At 48.5% G+C, this 19,736-nt stretch overlaps 1 protein-coding gene across 3 annotated transcripts in view; it reads right to left on the bottom strand.

The window, feature by feature from the left end:
• Nucleotides 1–19,736, bottom strand: part of HEATR6 (HEAT repeat containing 6) — a 305,356-nt gene that overhangs the window by 75,881 nt on the left and 209,739 nt on the right. For all 3 annotated transcript variants that reach the window (XM_078679768.1, XM_078679769.1, XM_078679770.1), the window contains 2 exons: nt 18,279–18,401; nt 4,946–5,032 (listed from right to left, as the gene is read on the bottom strand). In XM_078679768.1, coding sequence (XP_078535894.1) covers nt 4,946–5,032; nt 18,279–18,401 — 210 coding nt within the window. The remainder of the gene's footprint in view (nt 1–4,945; nt 5,033–18,278; nt 18,402–19,736) is intronic.

Below are 19,736 nucleotides of genomic sequence, written 5' to 3'. Positions count from 1 at the left end.
GCATTTTGGTCTGGTAATATTGCCTCTGAGACCACTGAGGGGTTTGAACCCTCTGTTGAAAGGTCTGCGATCATAAGGCTTGTACCGGCACCTGAATTCCTTCCTCTTTTCCAGATCCACAGCCTTAAAGGTGTCCAGTTCCGATTTCATCCTGAACAGCTCTTCATCTGTATGTGAGCCAAATAGGGAATTGCCTGAAAAAGGGAGGTTCAAAATGCATTGCTGGCCCTCCGGCTTCAGGGCTGTAAGACGTAACCTGGAGGATCTTCTGGCGCAAATGCCATGTGAATACGAGTGCACAGCCAGAGATGCTCCATCTGCCGCCACACTGATCATCTGGTTCGCTACAAGAGCATCTCTCCGAAATCCTGGCGATCCTCTTTGGGCTGTTTGTCCTTAAAGCACTCTAATGAATCCCACAATGCTCTGTCATAATGTCCCAAAAGGGCTGCAGCGCTAGATACTTTCAAGGATGCAGCTGCTGAGTCACATGCTTTCCTTCCCCACGAATCCAGAGCTCTGCTCTCCTTGTCCGGAGTAACCGTTGAGGAAGAGGCTCCTGCATGAGTCTTCTTCGCAGCAGCAATGATCAGAGTCTGGCGGAGAATCCGCCCTGAGGAAGAGAGAATCCTGCTCTGATGGCCTGTATTTCTTTAGGATCCTTGCCATAGCCATTTTGATTGTCGCTGGGGTGAGTAAAATGTCCATGACAGGCTGCAAAAGGCCCAGAACCACAGGTAGTAGAGGTCTTGACACCGATCTCTGGTGAAGAGTCTCAAAGATGTTTGACGTTGATGTCGGAGGAGCGGACTTTTCGATAACTAATTTCAATGCATTCCTTGCCAGTACATCTTGAAAATTATTGATGTCATCCACAGGCTATTTTCTTTAGGGGGGGACTATCTGTTAGTGTTGGAGAATAATCTCTCTTAGAAGAATACATTGAGGAGGAAGACCAAGAAGGTCATCTACTTTTGTGGTGGGTATGGGAAATGGACCTCTGAAGAGATGGAGACCGGGTCTGCTGACAACCCTTGGAGGGCATAGTAGGGGAAAGATCCACTGCCTGCACCAAACGAACCAGAGGAGATCTATGGAGAGGGCTAGAATAGTCCAGAGGCTGTTAGATATGACTGGAAGGAGTTTTCTGCCAGTGGTGTACTGGAAGGAGCCACCTGGGGGGAAAGGTGAACGGAAGGACATTTTTGCCATTCTTTCTGTTGCGCAGGAGGAACAGTGGTCTTCGGAGTGGTCTTCTGTGCTCACTGTTCTGGAGACGGAGCACCTTGACGTCGAGAGAGACAGTCATGCCTGTGAAACTGAAGACTCAGATAGAGCCTTCGATGCGGAGCGCTGCCTTGCTGAAGGCGAGCGGTGAGTCGACAGATGGGAGTGCCTCGACGTCAAACAGCTATGCACTACCAAGATTTGGTAATCCACCAACGGAGTTCTAGGCCTCAACGTCGAAATGTGAGGAGCCGACTGAAGTCCTGACGTTGGAAGACTTCTGCTTAGACGTCAATAGATGACCCGTTAATGGAGACTGGTGCTTCAACATCAGGAATGGACTATCCAACGAAGACCGGAGCCTCGACGTCATGCGGGAAGAAGGCGAAGACCTCCTCTGGACGCCGTCGTTACAGACCAAGGCCTCTACGTTGACCGCTGCCTTGTTGATGGCAATGGAGGAGTCTCCTTTAACGTTGAACCCCTTCTGGACGTCATAGATGACTTAGGTCTCGACATTGACCGCTGCGTAGTTGACGGTAATGGAGGACTATGCTTAGACGACGAACGCCGTAACAACAGCGGAGAGAGATGTCACGACGTTGGGTGATGAACCGGCACCAAAAGAGATCCACTCCTCAACTCTTACCGTCATCGGGTTGACTGTAGCGGAGGATTTGACGTTAGAGTACGACGCAACGTACCTCTATGTTTCGAAGTTTTCAATGGCGACTGATGCTCAGACAGTGATGTCGTCGGCACAGGGTCTGCCGTAGCCGATTTCTTCATCGTCAGAGGCATTTTCTACGCCGAGCCCGACGCCGAAGGAGAACAGACCGTGACATTATTCCTGAAAGTTGACCTGGGCCTCTTCTTCTTGTGTTTCACAGGAGATCTGCCTCTGGAGATAGTGGATTCCTTCTTCTCGGAGAGACTATAAAGACTGATTCTTTCTCTCCTCTTGAGTGTGTCTTGACAAATTCTGCCAGTGTCGGCAGGTCTCAGGGGAATGAGACTCAGGAAGACGGAGGATACACACAGAATGTGAATCTGTCTTGGCCTTCTTTTTGCCACAGGAAGGGCAAGGATCAAACAGAGAAGGCATCCTCTGACTAAAAAAGCCAAAAAACTGCTAGAAAAAAAGGCAACTCCTTACTTTAACAGGTGTTAAATTAAATGTAGACATAAAAGAAGTTATAGCAAAAAAGGATAATTTTTTGACAGAAAAGTAAAAGAAAATGTGGAGCAGAGTAACCAGGGTCCTGACTGAAGGAGCCGGAAGAACAACTGACCTAACTGTCACCCCTGAGGCATGATGGAAAGCTGGGGGTCATGGCTGCCTTAAAGGCACGGTGCCAGTTTATGCTTGCAATTGCCTTCATTTTCTATGTGGTTAAGTTTCCAATACAGCCCATGGGCTAACAATGCCTGTGTTTTTTGCAGGACAACTTTCTGCTGTTAAATAAAGCGAGTGTCTTCTTGTGCTCCAGGTTTTTGTGTTTGTTGCACAATCAAAAGTTTCACCTCATTGCTTAGCCTTGTTTTTTTATTTGGGAGGCTGCATTATTTTTTGCCGTAAGAATAATATATGTTTATATAGAGAGCTGCATATATAGGTTTTCATATATAATTTTTTATATATATTCCGGGGTCCCCGTGCGCGGGAGGGAATATTCAGTGCTTATGACTATTGATGAGGATTTCCCGGAAGAGAACCCTGCATTCACCTACACTATTTTTATGGTGGTAAAGGTACACGCAGGCGACTCTCTGCGACCCAAGTTGCCCTGGACGTTTGGAGCAGGTGACGAGATCAATTAGGTAGGACCGTAGAGTTACCATAGAAACGCCACTTTGGAGAGGGACATGGCTCTGAGAGATTGGTAAACTGCAAGTTTTCAAGCTTGGGATTTGCTGAGAATCTCCACAGTTGGGGATGTCATTGAAAGAGGGGAGTGCTAACCCCTAGCAACCTACTGTACAGAGTACAGTCTTCACAGGTCCCCCCTCAGTTCATAAAATAAGCGCAACTGAGGCATGCATGGCTGGCAGAAGGGCAAGTGAGCGCTGAGATACCAGTGTATGCAACAACGGGAGGGAGACTGCTGCAGGAAGAGCTGACAAGAAAATCAGTGTCCTCACATGTAAGACCCTGAACAATAATATGCCTGACAACACTAGTCTACTTTGGGAGCGATGGGTGAGGGACATGGGAGAAATGGAAGCCAATGCTGGGAGGCGGCCCTTATGCACCCCAGGGAAGTGGCCACTAAAGCCCGACTGCGCCTCATCCAATATAAAATTCTGCATAGGGTATACTGAGTTGCCAAATGTAATGTGGCTAGGGGGTGGGGTGGGCAGCAGAGGTTCCCACCATCCAAGAATGGAAAGGGAGGATGAACCTGTAAATGGCAGCGGAAAAGGTCACAGATGACAGTAGGGGCTGCCCCCAGAAATTCTGCAAGGCCTGGGGTCATTGGATGAGTTATGGGTTTGACCTTTTTTTGAGGATGCCCTGGGGCCACCTCACTTTCACAGATATATGCCCCAAGACATCCCTTGAACATGGTGGTCAACAAATCACGGTCGATATTGCTTTGTTGGTGAATTGAGAGTGATGCAATGTTTCTTATTTGTACTGCTTGACACATATGGAATCGCTGCTGCCTATATGATAATGTACTATGTGATTGTTCTCCTTGCCTCTGTTGTTGCTGTGGCAATGACACTGTGTTTGTTTTGATAACCTGAAATAATAAAAAGACATTTAATAAAAATAAAAAAAGCCTACTCAACCACTCGGACTGTAACGGTTTGTCACACTAGAAATAAACATCAGCTGTTCTGACAAGATCCTGCAGTGGTTCCTGCCAACTGTTGCAGAAGGGAAAATCAAGATACCAGAAACTCCATCTATTGTTAAGTAGCCTAGGACTCTATCCTGCTCCCATCATCTTGAGACTTTACAAGGAACCCCTCGGAATCTTAACTCATCAAAAGAAGTGATAAGATCAATCATTATGTTAACAACATGCAAATATCTTCAGATATCAATCTTCAGCAACTGATAACTGGCCTTGACCTCATTAAATAAATAAGGAATAGGCAAAACATTTTAAATACACAAAACTAACATGCCATCGTCTATGCCTAAAACAGTTTGGTAGACTGCAAAAAGAAAAAGAAACTCTGTGACTAGGTGAGGGACTTAAGAGCTGGTTCTGGAGTGCAAACCAGATACAGAAATGGAGCAGGTGTTGTCTGGACTTAAGGCTGAAGAGCTGAGCTGATAGGGACCAAAGCAGGTACACATAAGGGAGATAGGTACAAAGGATCATACAGAGAGAGCTCAGGGAATACTGTAAGACACATGCAATATTGGGGTCTATGGTATAGGTCTGGTCCAAGGCTCTAGAAGGCGAATTAGGCACCACATGGTGCCATAGTAGCTATGCAACAGAAGGAAAACTTAGAGATAACTGGCTGGCACCCAGCGGTAAGGTCCTTGGATCTCAGGTTAGATGGCGAGATGGCAGGGTAATGAAAAACGATTTCTTAACAAAGAATACAACAAATAGAACTGTTTAAACGAAGACCGCGCTTTGATGAGAAAAAGCTGATCTGAAAACCCCAGCAAATCATTTGCAAATTTGTGCACAATGCTGCCATGAAATAACACTGGAAATAACAGCACAATTAACAAACAGAAAACACCAACCTGGAGGATAGGCACTCTTTGATTTAGGGAGATATTGGAATCAGATTTATGCTGTTGAATTATACCGGTTCCAAGCTCCTCAAGAAGCTGTTAAAATAAGAAAACATGCTCTTACAAATGCAGTTCAGGTCGAGTCAAAATAAACTAATACTGGTTTTCCTGAAAAAACATGGAATGGGACTTACAACATACATAAACATACAACCTGAAAGCCACCCATCCACCCACTTACGCTGTATCAAAAACATACACTGCTGAAATCAGTGTATTAGCAATAGCTATCACTAGAAAAAACAAACATTCAAAATAATCAATAGCATTGGCTCGGTTATATATGCAAAAGTAGTTTTGTATTGAATATTATAATTCTGTGTGAATAAATAATAGTGAGGAGGAGTGAATGTTTGAATGGATGATCAATGCATGGCTGTATACAGGAATGTGTGAGAATGAATGGACAGTGTGGATATTGAAATGTTAAATGCTCGTGAATAATTGAGGAGTGTGTGAGAGCGATGGAGGGTGTGTGACACTTCTCGAATTGAGGGGACTTCAATAGGTCAGGATCTGCACATTTTTGTCACTAGTCAGCGTAAACATTAAAGCAATTCTACAGGAAATCAAACAATGAAGATAATGAAGTGCTTCAGCCCATAAAAAGAGTAAACCAAGCCGAGCTGAAATAAAACACTTGAGTGCAACTATCTGTTTGTGTTGACTGAACAGTTTAATGTTGCTAATTTCATTTCGTACTTTTGCATTTCTTACTATTGGTGTTTTTCTATTTTTTACACGGTTCATTATATTCATGTAGGAGAGCTAAGTTTCTGAGCTCTTTAAAAATGAAAACTTTTTTTATAACTTGCAGGTAGGTGTGCGTGATGAAGTAAATACAATTCTGTTAGTTTGTGTGCAATATTATTTCTCCCAATAAATCATTCTTGGACAACAAGGGTTCCTATGCTGTACATGTTAAAAGGAAAGAGGGGATTCCTTCAAGGTGCACAGCAAAGGTGTTGCATTATGACAGTGTCCAAACACACAAAAATATAGACCGCTATAACTTTATAAAATCTGTTATTTTTAAATGTTAGGCTTTGGTGGTCATGCACATAATAAATGTGACAGTAGAACAATAAGTACAATAACGTTTCTAACAGTAATGGGGGTTTACAATTTAAAGTGAGAAGAACTACAGCTCAACATGATTTCACCAACTCCCGTTCCTGTAACTCCCTGCCAGTCATGTGGTATGCAAATGGGAAAGTAGTTTCAGCATGTTGAGGTGCACGCCACAAACTGGATTGTTGGCAGATCTCTTTCCTTCCCACTGCATTTCCTGCATTTTTTAGTAGCAGGGATGGAGCCATAAGCACAAGTTACTAACCTTCGGTAACGATATATCTGTAAGGAGCACAAGTTACTTACCTTCGGTAACGATATATCTGTAAGAAACAGTTGTTAGTGTTAGATTCCTTACCTTAGAATATCCCCAGGCATCAGAATGGATCCGGAAAGTTTTGCGTAGCAGGACCCCTGCGCATCAGTAGGCGTCGTCTGCGGCTCCGCGTCCGTCGCCGTGATGACATCGGAGTACTTAGACGCCACCTCCGCGCGCTGACGTCAGTTCTTGTACATAGCTTTCTGCGCCAGGAACGCAGATCCATGCCAGAGACCGACACTTCTGCCGTAAAACTAGGGCCCTCAAGGGGAAATACCTTAACCCTAGATATCAGTCCGCAGAACGGGGAGGATGGGTGGGGCGGTAAGGAATCTAACACCAACTACTGTATCTTACAGATATATCGTTATCTAAGGTAAGTAACTTGTGCATCTGAAAGAAACAGGTTAGTGTTAGATTCCTTACCTTAGAATAGATACCCCAGCAATACCAACCCCGGTGGTGGGTCTGCGGACCGAGATCACACCAGAAAGCCCTGGAGAACGGAACGGCCGAAAAAGTCCTCTCCCCGGACTTGGCTGTCCAGGCAGTAGTGTCTAGCAAACGTATGCAGCGAGGCCCACGTAGCTGCCTGACAGATGTCCTGCAAGGGGACTCCCCGACCCAGGGCAGTAGTAGCCGCGGTTGCCCGAGTGGAATGGGCCCTCAGCCCAACAGGGTGCTCCTTTTTAGCCCAGGAGTAACAGACCTTGATGCACAACACGACCCACCGAGAGATGGTCCGTTTGTGCACCGCCCATCCCTTCTTCGCGCCCACATAACCAACATAGAGCTGGTCATCCACCCGGAACTGGCGAGTGCGATCAAGGTAGAAGGAGAGCGCACGTTTTGGGGCCAGACGGTGGAGCCTCTCTTCCTCTTTCGAGGGATGCAGAGGCAGAAAGAAGGTGGGCAAGGAGATGGACTGCCCGATGTGAAAGGCCGTAACCACCTTGGGCAGGAAAGAAGGACGTGTTCTTGAAACAACCTTGTCCGGATGGACAGAAAGGAAAGGAGCTTAGAAGATAGAGCCTGGAGCTCACTCACTCTCCTGGCAGAGGTGATGGCAACCAGGAATGCAGTCTTGAGAGTCAGAAGACGAAGAGAACAATTGTGAAGTGGCTCGAAGGGACCGCACATCAGATAGGTTAGAACAAGGTTCAAGTCCCACTGAGGCATCACGAAAGGAACAGGAGGAAACCTGTGCATGATGCCATTCAAGAATCTATTTACAACAGGGGACTTGAAAAGAGAAGGCTGATCAGGAAGCCTCAAGAAGGCAGAAATGGCAGAGAGGTAGCCCTTAAGAGTGCCCAGAGCAGAGCCCTGCTGGGCAAGAGAAAGAAGGAAGAGGAGAACCTCTGAAAGAGGGGCAGAGAGAGGATCCACAGCCTTTGCTGTGCACCATGCCACAAATTTGTTCCACCTGCACGCGTATACCGATTTTGTGGAGGAACGCCTGGCTGCCAGAATCACATCACAGACTTCAGGAAGCAAGTGAAATGGCCTCAACTGCCGCCGCTCAATCTCCACGCATGGAGGTAGAGGCTGGACAGGTTCGGGTGGAGGACCGTCCCCTGCTGCTGCGACAGAAGGTCCTCCTGAAGAGGCAGACGAATCGGGGGATCGACTGACATGCTGAGTAGCTCGGGATACCAGTATCTTTGTGCCCAGTCCGGAGCCACAAGGATGACTTGGGCCCGGTCTAGCCTGATCTTCTTCACCACTCTGGGCAGAAGTGGTATAGGTGGAAAGGCGTACAACAGACCACAGCTCCACTTGCGACGAAAAGTGCCGCCTTGGAAACTCCAAGGCGCAGAACTGATGATAATAATAATAATAATAATAATAATAATAATAATCTTTATTTAGATATAACACAGATATCTTTAAAAGAAAATTGCAAAATTCACATTGGCGCGTTCTCTTCGGTGGCGAATAGATCAAACCAAGGCTCTCACCACTTCTGAAAGAGACCTTGGAGCCACGTCCGAGTTCAGACGCCATTTGTGATCCATCATGCACCGGCGGCTGAGTTTGTCCGCCCTGGCGTTCAGGGAACCTGCCAGGTGTTGAACCACCACGGTGACGCCGTGTTCCAGCCATGTCCAGAGGCGCAGACAAAGGGTCCACGATCCCACCCGCCATGTTTGTTGCAGTACCACATGGCGGTGGTGTCGTCCGTGAACATCTGCACTACACTTCCCCGGACAGAGGGAAGGAATGCTTTCAGTGCAAGCCGGATCGCCCTCAGCTCCAGAAGGTTGATGTGGAGCCGGGACTCCGCCGGAGACCAGAGGCCTCTGATCTCTCTCTCTCCCTTGTGGCGGACGCATCTGTCACTACAACGTGCTCCGGTTGGGGAAGGGAGAGAGATCTGCCGCTGACCCAAACGCGGTTCGTGAACCACCACTGCAACTGTTTCACACTGCCCTCCGAGATCCGGACGCAGTCGGACAGGTTGCCCTGATGCTGTGCCCACTGAAACTTCAGGTCCCACTGCAGAGCCCGCATCCGCCACCGGGAGTGATGCACCAGAAGAATGCAGGAGGCCATCAGGAACCGCAGCGTCAACCTGACCGAGACTCGGGATAAAGGCTGAAAGACCAGAATCAGAGCCTGAATATCCCGAACTCACTGTTTGGGGGGATAAACCCGAAACTGCTCTGAGTCCAGAACCGCTCCGATGAAAAGGAGCCTCTGCGAGGGGCACAGATGTGACTTCGGCACGTTGATGAAGAACCCCAGTGAGTGCAGGAGGTCGGCTGTAGTCTGGAGGTGTTTGGGGGGAGCCCGCCTTCAACAACCAGTCGTCGAGACAGGGAAAGACTGAAACCCCTAATCTGCGCAGATGAGCCGCGACCACCGCCATCACTTTCGTGAACACCCGTGGGGCGCTGGTAAGGCCAAAGGGGAGCACGGTAAACTGAAAGTGCTCGTGGCCTACCGTGAAACGCAGGCAACGCCGGTGGGCCGGCAGGACGGGGATGTGGAAATATGCGTCCGGCAAGTCCAATGCTACCATCCAATCTTCTGGGCCCAGGGCAGGTAGGATCTGAGCCAAAGTCAGCATCTTGAACTTCTCCTTCCGGAGGAAGCCGTTGCGCTACTTAGATCCAAGATAGGGCTCTAGGCCCCCTTTGCCCTTCTTGGGTACCAGAAAGTAGTGGCAATAGCAACCACGGCCTACTTCTGGCCCAGGAACGCGCAAGACAGCCCCCTTGGCCCAGAGGGCCGTAACTTCCTCCTGCAGAAGTTGCAAGTGATCCCAGACACGCGGTAGTACTGCGGTGGCATGGCTGGAGGGGTCGCCTCGAAGGGGAGGGAGTAGCCCCTTCGTACGATTTGCAGCACCCACCTGTCCGATGTGATGGAGCGCCAGTGGAGGTGGTGATGGCGAACCCTGCCCCCCACTGGCGTCGAACGAGCCTGAAAACTCGGACTAGGAGGATTTTGAGGCAGATGCTGCGGGGGCGGGTGTGGACTAGCCTTGCCGGTGTCCCCCGGCACCGCCATGGCGGTTACCACGTCCGCGTTGAGGTTGGTTCTGCGGCCTGTGGCTAGCTGGATGTGTGGGGGCGCCCCTTCATTGGCCACGAAAGGGACGAAAGGCGGACGTCTGCTGGCGTTGGGCGATGCCCAAGGACTTGGCCGTAGCCCTGGAGTCTTTGAAATGCTCCAGCGCGCTGTCCGCCTTGTCGGCCATCAAAGGGCATGTCCATAAGAGAGGCTTGGACAACGCCCGAAAAGTTGGCGGACCTCAGCCAGGTGTGGCGGCGAACCGCCACCGTTGTTGCAATGTCTAGCAAGTCCGTGGTACCCAGTCCACACTGAATAGAATATCGTGCTGCATCCCTTCCCTCCGCAAGGGATTGGGTAAGCTTTGCCTGGACCTCCGCTGGGTACTGCGGCAGCACTTCCACAACCGTATCCCACAAAGAGTGGGAGTAACAGCCCAAAAGGCAATCGGTGTTGACAGACCGCAACCCCAAACTCAGTGAGGAGAACAGCTTCTTACCGAACTGGTCGTACCTTTTGGATTCCCTATCCGGAGGGGCGGTCGGGAATGCGGTCTGGGAAGTTGAGCCAGGCTCTCAGGGGTGGGGTGAACAGACAGGAAACTGGGGTCGCCCGGAGCCGGGCGGTGGCATCGGGCCACGTTCCGATCTACAGGGAGGCTTGTAGAGGGCTTGGGCCAGGTGCCCAACAGAACGTCAGTGAGTGCTTCGTTGAACGGCAGGAGAGGCTCCGAGAAGCTTGCCTGCGGTTTGAGCACCTCAGTGAGGAGGTGCTCCTCATGGCCACGACTGAGAGCTCGAGAGCCAAGGCCTTGGCTGCCCTAGTCAACACCACGCTGTAAGCAGCCCCCTCCTAAGTAGCCACGGTAGGAGGGGAGACAAAACCAGTGTCGGGCGATGTGTCCAGAACACTGGCCTCCCCCCGTTCGTCTGTCCAGTCCTGGCTCAACTGGCACTGCAGTGCCAGAGGGTCCTCAGACCAGTCCCAATCCTCCTCCTCATCCATCTCCTGAAGGTCAGGAAGAAATGATGGAGCCGGGTCGTCTGTTAAGGGCTCACCAATCGGCGTCGAAAACAGCTTTGGGCGGCTCCGGTCCGACGCTGGATCCGGACCGGGGATCGAGGACGACGACGCCGGGGGGACACCCTTGGTGACGACGTCGGCGGAGGGGTCGCAAGGTCGACAGGCGTCGTCACAGATCCAGCCTGAACCCTGAGGAACCCTGCGGCGTCGGGACTGAAGTCGTCGACGGCGCCGGGACTGAAGTCGTCGACGGCTCCGGGGCCGAAGCCGCCGGCCCGCTTGGGCTCCCGGACGGGTCCGCGGAGCCCGAAGGCACCTCGGCGGGACCAGACGGAGGGAAGAGCGACCTCATGGCCATGAGGAAGGTGCTGATCTCCTCCGGCGTCGCGTTCAGCCCAGGGACCGGTGGGTGTGGAGCTTTCGGGCGCTTGGCTGGTGTCGCCAGAGCCGCGTGGCCAGTGTCGCCAGAGCCGCGTGGCCGGTGTCGCCAGAGCCGCGTGGCCGGTGTCGCCAGAGCCGCGTGGCTGTGGCCGGTGTCGCCAGAGCCGCGTGGCCGGTGTCGCCAGAGCCGCGTGGCTGTGGCCGGTGTCGCCAGAGCCGCGTGGCCGGTGTCGCCAGAGCCGCGTGGCCGGTGTCGCCAGAGCCGCGTGGCCGGTGTCGCCAGAGCCGCGTGGCCGGTGTCGCCAGAGCCGCGTGGCCGGTGTCGCCAGAGCCGCGTGGCCGGTGTCGCCAGAGCCGCGTGGCCGGTGTCGCCAGAGCCGCGTGGCCGGTGTCGCCAGAGCCGCGTGGCCGGTGTCGCCAGAGCCGCGTGGCCGGTGTCGCCAGAGCCGTTGGCCGGTGTCGCCAGAGCCGCGTGGCTGGTGTCGCCAGAGCCGCGTGGGCGGTGTCGCCAGAGCCGCATGGCCGGTGTCGCCAGAGCCGCATGGCCGGTGTCGTGCTAGCGTCGGGTGGAGTCAGAAGAGCAATGTCGCTTCTTCGACTTCTTCTGCCTCGTCTTACCTGAGGACTTGGGGCCCGACGAGTGGTGTCGACTCGCCGAGCTGTGATGACTGTGGCCCTGCGATCGGTCCCTCAACCTCCTCCTGGACTGGGACCTGGAGCGGCGCTGGGCTGACTGCTGGATCTCGAGGCGCTTATGGGACCGCTCCCGCCTAGCCTTCGACGTCAAGGCCCAGCAGTCAGGGCACGACTTGTCATCATGGTCGGCCCCGAGGCAATAAAGGCACCGACGGTGGGGGTTGGTAACCAACATCAGTCAGTTACAATCATCGCAGGGTTTGAACCCGGGCATCCCTATCGGCACCAGAGTCGAGAATCGACTCGAGAAGATCCAAAATAGATCGAAAAAGTTTGTCAAAAAGTGACTAGGAGTACTGCTCTTCCCGGATCTGTGCTTGCTGGTGCGGAAAAAAGAGAAACTGATGTCAGCGCGTGAGGGCGGCGTCTAAGTACTCCGACAACTTCATCCCGGCAACCACGACGCCGGACGCGGAGCCGAAGACGACGCATACCGACGCGCAGGGGTACTGCTACGCAAAACTTTCCGTATCCAGTCTGACGCCTGGGGATATTCTAAGGTAAGGAATCTAACACTAACCTGTTTCTTTCAGATGAGAAGCTTCATCCCACAGCAGATGGCAATTGGTACAATTAAAACATTCATGATTCCCAGCACAGAATAAAGGAGGACACATCACAAAGCAATTCATCCTCGCAGCGAAACAGTCACAGAGGCTTTGAGATTTGAGGAAACAGAAAACAAACGTATCTCTGCTTCAAAATATAATCCCCCAGCTAATCAAAAAACACAGTGAAATAAAAATAATAAAGACATTTTGCTTTTCCACTTTCCTATGTTTCTACACGACCCTGAGTTTACAGGAGGCGATCTTGGTTTTCTAACTTTATATGCTTCCACTAAGGAAAAAACAAAAACAGAATTAGGACTTCACTCAAGTTAAGAAACTGACAAGGGATTGGAATATGAAGTTAACACACTAGAATTGTCAAGTCTTATTTTTGGATAAAGTATTCTACACTGTATTGTTGCTTAATAAAAACTTCTGACAACTATTACAGTGCTTTACATACTTACCTGGATAGAACTTCAAGTCAGCAAAATGGCTAATACACAATCTATTGCTTTATGGGTGGGGTCGTATTCTTATCAACATGGCTTATACGTTCTTCAAAAAGCTCTTGCTTACTCAGAGCATTTTAATGAATAGTATAACGAAAAGCATGGCGACGAGTGAGAAATATTCCCCTGGAACCGACTTTGTTTATTTTTTTTTACTTTAACCCCTTCGCTGCGGTGGCAATACCGCCACAGCGCTAGGGAAGCATTCTGCAGTCCTGTCTAGATTTTCTGTGACCGACGCTACAATCTGGGTGTCATCAGCATATGAGACAATTGAGAAACTAAAACTTTTAATCAATGCAGCTAGAGGTGTAACGTATAGATTAAAAATAGTTAGACTCAATGCCGATCCTTGCGGTACACCACATGGTAGAGTAAAAGATGTTGATCTGTGGCCACTGGATTCCACAATCTGAACTCTTGTCAGTAAGAAAGGATCTTAGGAGATTAAGGGCAGCACCCCCAACACCTAACTCAATCAGATGATTAATAAGAAGTCCATGATTAACAGTGTCGAACGCTGCAGAGCGAGCCAACAAACTTAAGGCAACGTTCTCTCTTTTGTCTAGCGTTGTTGTAATATACTCGAAAGTTGTGATCAGAGCGGACACCGTGCTGTGTTGACTACTAGTGCCCAACTGAGATGGATCCAGCAGTTTATGTTCCTGGACCAAAAGAGAAAGCTCTGTGTTTGGCTTTCTCTATCATCGTGGCCGGAAAAGGAAGCCAGGAGATTGGCTTGTAGTTGCTGGGATTATCTGCGTCCAGGTTTGGTTTTCTTAGGAGAGGGAGAATTGTTGCTATTTTTCTTTGGGGAAATACCCCAAAAGGAACATTTGATTAAAAATCAATAATAGTTGAACAGAGACAATGGCAGAGGCTAGCAGTAGTACTATAGGTGGACAAGCATCCATAGGTGGATCTGATTTGATTGAACAAGTCTGTTACTTGATCAATTGAAAGGGGGGAGAAAGCGAAAAAATAGCGTTCAAGCGGATATGGCTCTGGTAACTCAGTGGCCAAATTAGCTACTTCACAAATGTGGGTCCCTGACTGGGAGCCATCCGATATAACTAACTGCGGGTTGCTAATCATGCCAGCCCCATCCGAGCTGTGGTTTGCAGCAAAGACGTTAAAGATAACCTCTACTTGGTCTTTAACAAACATGGCAAGTTTGTTACTGAAAGAGGCATCTACACTGGAGTTTTTAGCCTGCGAGGAATTGCTCAGTTTGCCTACTGTAGAAAAAAGCTCTTTAGGAGTATTAATGGCCGAATTTAATTTTATTTGTAAAAAAAGTTGGATTTAGCTTTAATCAAGAGTTTTTTTATATAGTAGCAACGCAGCTTTATAAATAGCTTTGTTCTCTGCACTATAGTTAGACCTCCATTTCCTCTCTGACCTTCTACAAGATTGTTTGGCCAGTCTGAGCTCTTCGTTGAACCAGGGTAGAAATCCTGGAGGATTTTGACAGCAATGAAGATTGATGGCTCCGTGATCAATCACAGGAACTTCCTCTCGACCGGAATCCAGACAGTCGCAGAATCGCACGTTGAGCGGCAAGGAGCTGAGGGACCACTTCCTCAAGGTTTTGGGGTGCATGGCACAACATTCGACGCATGTCTTGCCGTTGTGCTCGCGCTTGAGACACTAGAGACAAACGCAGTGAGAACCGGTCACCGACAACTGTCAGTAGCAAGCACCACAGGGCTTAAAACTAGCCTTCCTCGTGGACATCCAACCACATCAGGAGACAATGTCTCAAAAAGTCTTCGACAAAAGGTCAGTCAAAAAGTGACTGGGGGTAGCTATTTTCTGGATCTTCCCTGACTGGAGCTGAAAGAAAAGAATTGATGTCAGCGTGCTCGGGTGACGCCTATATAGCCGTCACCCCACGTCTGGCTTGGATGGCACGAACGACGCTATGCAGAGCTGAATGAAGGCACCCTGCTGCCGTGCAAGGGTATTGCTCACAAAAAAGTTCCAAGTCCAGTTTCACACCTAGGGATAATTCTAAGGTAAGGAATCTGCGGCTAGAAGTCTCTATTAGATCAAATAAACGGATTTACAGCTGTTGTGCCATATGTGCCTCCATCATCACTTCAGGTGAAGTTGCTTGACTCCATGGAGGAAGCTGTGCTGCACTATCTGGCGTTGGTACTCACACATATGAATGCTAGCAATGCTCTGCTCACCATTACATCCCCACTCTGACACATGTGAATGGCATGCTACATGCTGTGGCACACCACAACAAGGGCTTAAAGAGATTACATCACATAACCCCAACACTGAAGGAACTGCACTGGCTCTCCATTCAAGCTGCAATCACCTTCATGATCTTCTGCATCACTTATAAGGCCAGAAGAATCAACACCACTTCAATACCTACATATACTAAATACCAGGAATCACAAAATTACCAGACTGCTGGCAAAGCACTGTCAGTGAGAAAGGACCAGAAGACAGGCCTTATACTTCTAGGCACCCAGAATTTGGAAGATTCCCGACAACAACAGAACTGCTCCACCCCTTTACATATTTTTAAAGAGTACTGCTACTCTAATCAATTAGGATCTGCATGCCTCATCCCGTTCTGTAATCAATCTCAAATTATATCTCATGCCACTAGAGCATCGTTCAGCACTCTGGTGCTCCTCTGACAGGTGTGTCCTATGCAAATACCCAAACACACTCTCGCTCTCAATACTCCTGAATAAAAAAAATGTAAGATGTAGTCTGGCATCTCAGAAATATTACTTCCTGTAGGCATATATTCATAGCATGTAGTGCTAAAGATTCACATGCTTTGCATACTGCCACATTTTGTTGGGCCTATACAACATGCATTTTTTCAAAAAAACTTAAAGGCATTTCAAATCACAGGATGAAGCATGCCTCTTCCCTTAGTCTCATCTAAGCCTCTAGCATAGGCCAATATAAATCTGAAATTATATGAGGCTCACATTTTCTTGGGTCCAAACCACCTGGGATGTCCAGATGCACTCCATCACACACCTATAAATAATCACGTCACTAAATGCATATACTGTAAAAACAACAAAGAAACAACAAATATTTGAATACTGTGTAAGCTGAGAAATAAGGTTAAAAAAGTATGCTTTTTAATCTGTGATGATCCTTTTTATAGCCAGTGTAGGTGGCATACAACAGGTAGATCAGTAAAGATTAAAAAAATGTTTCTTTATTGTGCATTTTTAGGAGGGATATGCTGTGCAAACAGTATCTTGGCAATGATAAAGCCACAGTCCAACCTGCCTGTTGATGTAGTTGCATAAGCAAACATTTCATTGCAGGTGTTTTTATCGCGGCCTAATCACCCATGAGGGTATCCAAGTGCTCTGTAGCAGGTGTGTGATAGCAGGCCAGGGGAATTACTCCCCAACTCTAAAGCCCGGTTTGGTGGCATAGTGGACTAATGTGTCCACTGTAGGGGCCTTTGTTCGACCTCATGGTCAAAGGTTCAAATCCTGGCAGGTCCACTCAGCCTTTCCTCCTTCAGAAGTCGATAAAAAACAAAACAAAAAAAAGGAGTACCATTGAGTTGGGTAACAATAAACATCTGCTATTCAGCGCCAAGATACCCTAGGTTGAACGTGCGCTCGATAAGCCAGATCTTCTCTTCTTGACTTTCAAAAGAAGCGGAGTAGAAAGCTCTGATGTGTTGTGGGAGGTTGCTCCAGGCTTTAGGGGCCAGGTACGAGAAGGTGTGATTCCCTGCTATGCATTTGTGTATACTTAGGGTGTGTGCTAATAACAGACCGGCAGAGCAGAGGTGTCTGGAATGTTGGTGGAAGTGAATGTGGCTATTCAGGTAGGCAGGGCCAGTGTTGTGGAGAGCTTTGTAGGTATGGGTGAGGAGTTTAAATGGTGTGTTGTGTATCGGGAGGCAGTGGAGAAACATTAAGGTGTAGTGTGGTGTGATGTAATGTGGGCTCGGCGTGGAAGGTTGAGGACTAGCCTGGATGCTGGGTTTTGGACGGTCTGCAGTTCTCTTGTGAACTGGTTGGCAATGCCTTTGTACAGGATGTTTCCATGGTTGATTATGAACAGAGCTTGGGTGAGCTTGGGCGATAGTGTTCCTGGTCTGGTCTGGTAGCCACTTGACATTTTTCTTCAGCACCCTTAGTGCGGTTATGTCCAGTTTGTTGTTTATGGTGACTCCAAGGGTATTTGCTCGAGTGTAGGGTGTGTGGATGGGTTTCAGGTCCGTGGGCCACCAGGTGGAGTCTCATAGCGAGGTGTTTTACCTGAAGACTACCACCTCGGTCTTGTCCGAATTCGATTTGAGGAAATAGGATTTCATCCAGGTAGCCACTTTTGTTATGCATGTGGTGAACTTGTTCCTGGTTTTTGGTGTTTGTCTGAGAGGGACAGTATCAGTTGAGTTATGTTGGAGTGAGTATGTTTATGTTGTGAACATGTATGACATCAGTCAGCTGAGTCATATAGATGTTGAAGAGTGCTGGGCTGAGCGAGGACCCCTGCAGGAATCCACAAATAAGATCTCGTGCTTCAGAGGAGTAGGGGAAATGTCGATGGTTTGGGTTCTTCTGGTAAGGTAGGAGCAGATTTATTCAAGGGTGAGTCTCTGGATGCCTGCTTCGTGGAGTTGGTGGATTAGGATGGGTGTGGGAGATGGTGTCAAAGGCTGATGATAGGACTAGAAGGGTAATAGCTGCCAGTTCCCACTGCGGAGGATCATCCGAATGTCATCCGTTGCCTCTGTAAGGGCAGTTTCCGTGCTTTGGTTGGGTTTCAATCCTGATTGTGTGGTGTCAAGTAGCAGATATTTGGCTGAGTTGTCAGTGAGGCGCTTATTGATGGCTTTTTTCCAGGACTTTGTCTAGAAATCAGTAGATAATTTGGCTGGAATATCAGTAGATAATTGGTGAGTTTAGGCGGGTCAGCTGAGGGTTTCTTTAAGAGGGAGTTGACAACTCCATGTTTCTGGTAAGGTGGCTGTACCAATGGAGGTGTTAAAAATAGGCGTGAGAGCCCCCTATTTACTTCAGCAAAGTATTACTGCTGTACAGCAGGGGCATTGGTGAGTTGTCGCTGTACCTGTACCATTCACAACAAAGAAAGTAATAGCAAATTCAAAGAAGGAGATGATTTCAGATAGAGTATACTAAATCGCGCATTGGAATATTTGAATTTTCCATTAATTGCATTTCCATAAGTCATACCTTTGCACCATGAAGTTGAATAGATGGATCGGTCTCCTCCATGCACTTGCAAGCCACTTCTCCAAGCTCCAGTAAATAATTCTGGGCCAAGGTAAAGTATCCTTTCACAAGATGTGCTAACACCTACAGAGTAAAAGGAAAACATAAAATCACAAGAAAAACAACTAAAACAAAGCACAATGGGAAGTGCAATTCACACGCTAGCTATTCATTTCATTGTACAGTTTAAGTATTTTCTTAGTTTTTTCTCACTCACATGTCATTAGTAAAATTACCCTTCCTGACTACAGAAGAGAGCCAGCATATTTTGGAGGATGGATCAAAGCACTCACCAAGGATCTTAAAGTTGCCCATGTCAGATCTGAAGATCAAGAGAGAAGCACACAACAAAGTAAATGTTTATTAGGTGTGCTAGAGCTATATTAATCTATTTCGATGAAGGCCTTTGTGGAGATGCTGCTATGAGAAGTCATGCCCGTGACTGCAATGTTCAAGGTTTTCTTGTAGAACGGGGGCACAGGTCAATGGATTCTTAACTATGGGGACCAGGATTCCATTTTGAGAGCTGCAAGGAAAAATAATGCCCAGTTTTATGAAAACCATAAAGTGAGAATCTACACAGATTCTACATTTGTGATCCGGCATGTTCACTAGGAATACCAGGTATGCCATGTGGCACCCAAGCAAGGTTAAAATAATTATGCAAGAAAGAACATTTGCTCAACCCTGAGCCCAAGTAATAGGATTTGCCACCGAATCCTTATTTTCAACCATTCATTTTACACAAACTCTGCCTTTATAGGGAGTTGTTGCCAGAGTTGCTTATTCTGCTTTAACAATGAAGCTGGTGACAAACTGTTTTCTTTACACCTGCAGCACTCTGTACTGCCCATGCACGCTGACCAAGGCCGCAGGAGCAGTGGCCACTCCGGCCTCTATTGCAAACTGCTGGGTACCCTGCAGAGCATGGACAGGCTGGCGTGAAAGGACGCCTCAGCTAAAGCTGCAAAAGGAGATGGAGCAAGGTGAGGAGAAATGACTGAGAAAGTGAGCTGTTGCTGGTCACCTTAAAACGCTTGAGAGTGGAATCAACTTTGTCGCCAAACAGGAGAGTCCCATCAAAGGCATGTACATCAAGAAGGGCTGGACGTAGCCATAAAAAAAAATTGTTGATTTCAGCCACGCACGTCAGTGGATAGCAACACTGGTGCCTATGGCCCTACCAATGGAATCAGTGGTGTCCGATCCAAAAAGAATTGTGACCATGGCTGCAGGACGACCATCTTGAATTGCCTGGGATACAGTGCTTAATTTGAGCCGGTGCTTTCCGCTGCTCAGTACCGGCACTTAATTAGTATCCGCTGCTCGGCAGTGGCACCTAATTAGAACAGTACACCACATGGTGGCGCTGCTCATCTAATTTAGAGATGAGCAGAACAACTGTAGTTTAGGACTACC

The sequence above is a fragment of the Lissotriton helveticus genome, chromosome 3_1, assembly GCF_964261635.1.
Source record: "Lissotriton helveticus chromosome 3_1, aLisHel1.1, whole genome shotgun sequence".
Taxonomy (NCBI): Eukaryota; Metazoa; Chordata; class Amphibia; order Caudata; family Salamandridae; genus Lissotriton; species Lissotriton helveticus.
Note: the sequence above shows the minus strand (reverse complement) of the source record. Positions and strands in the feature narration are given on the sequence as shown.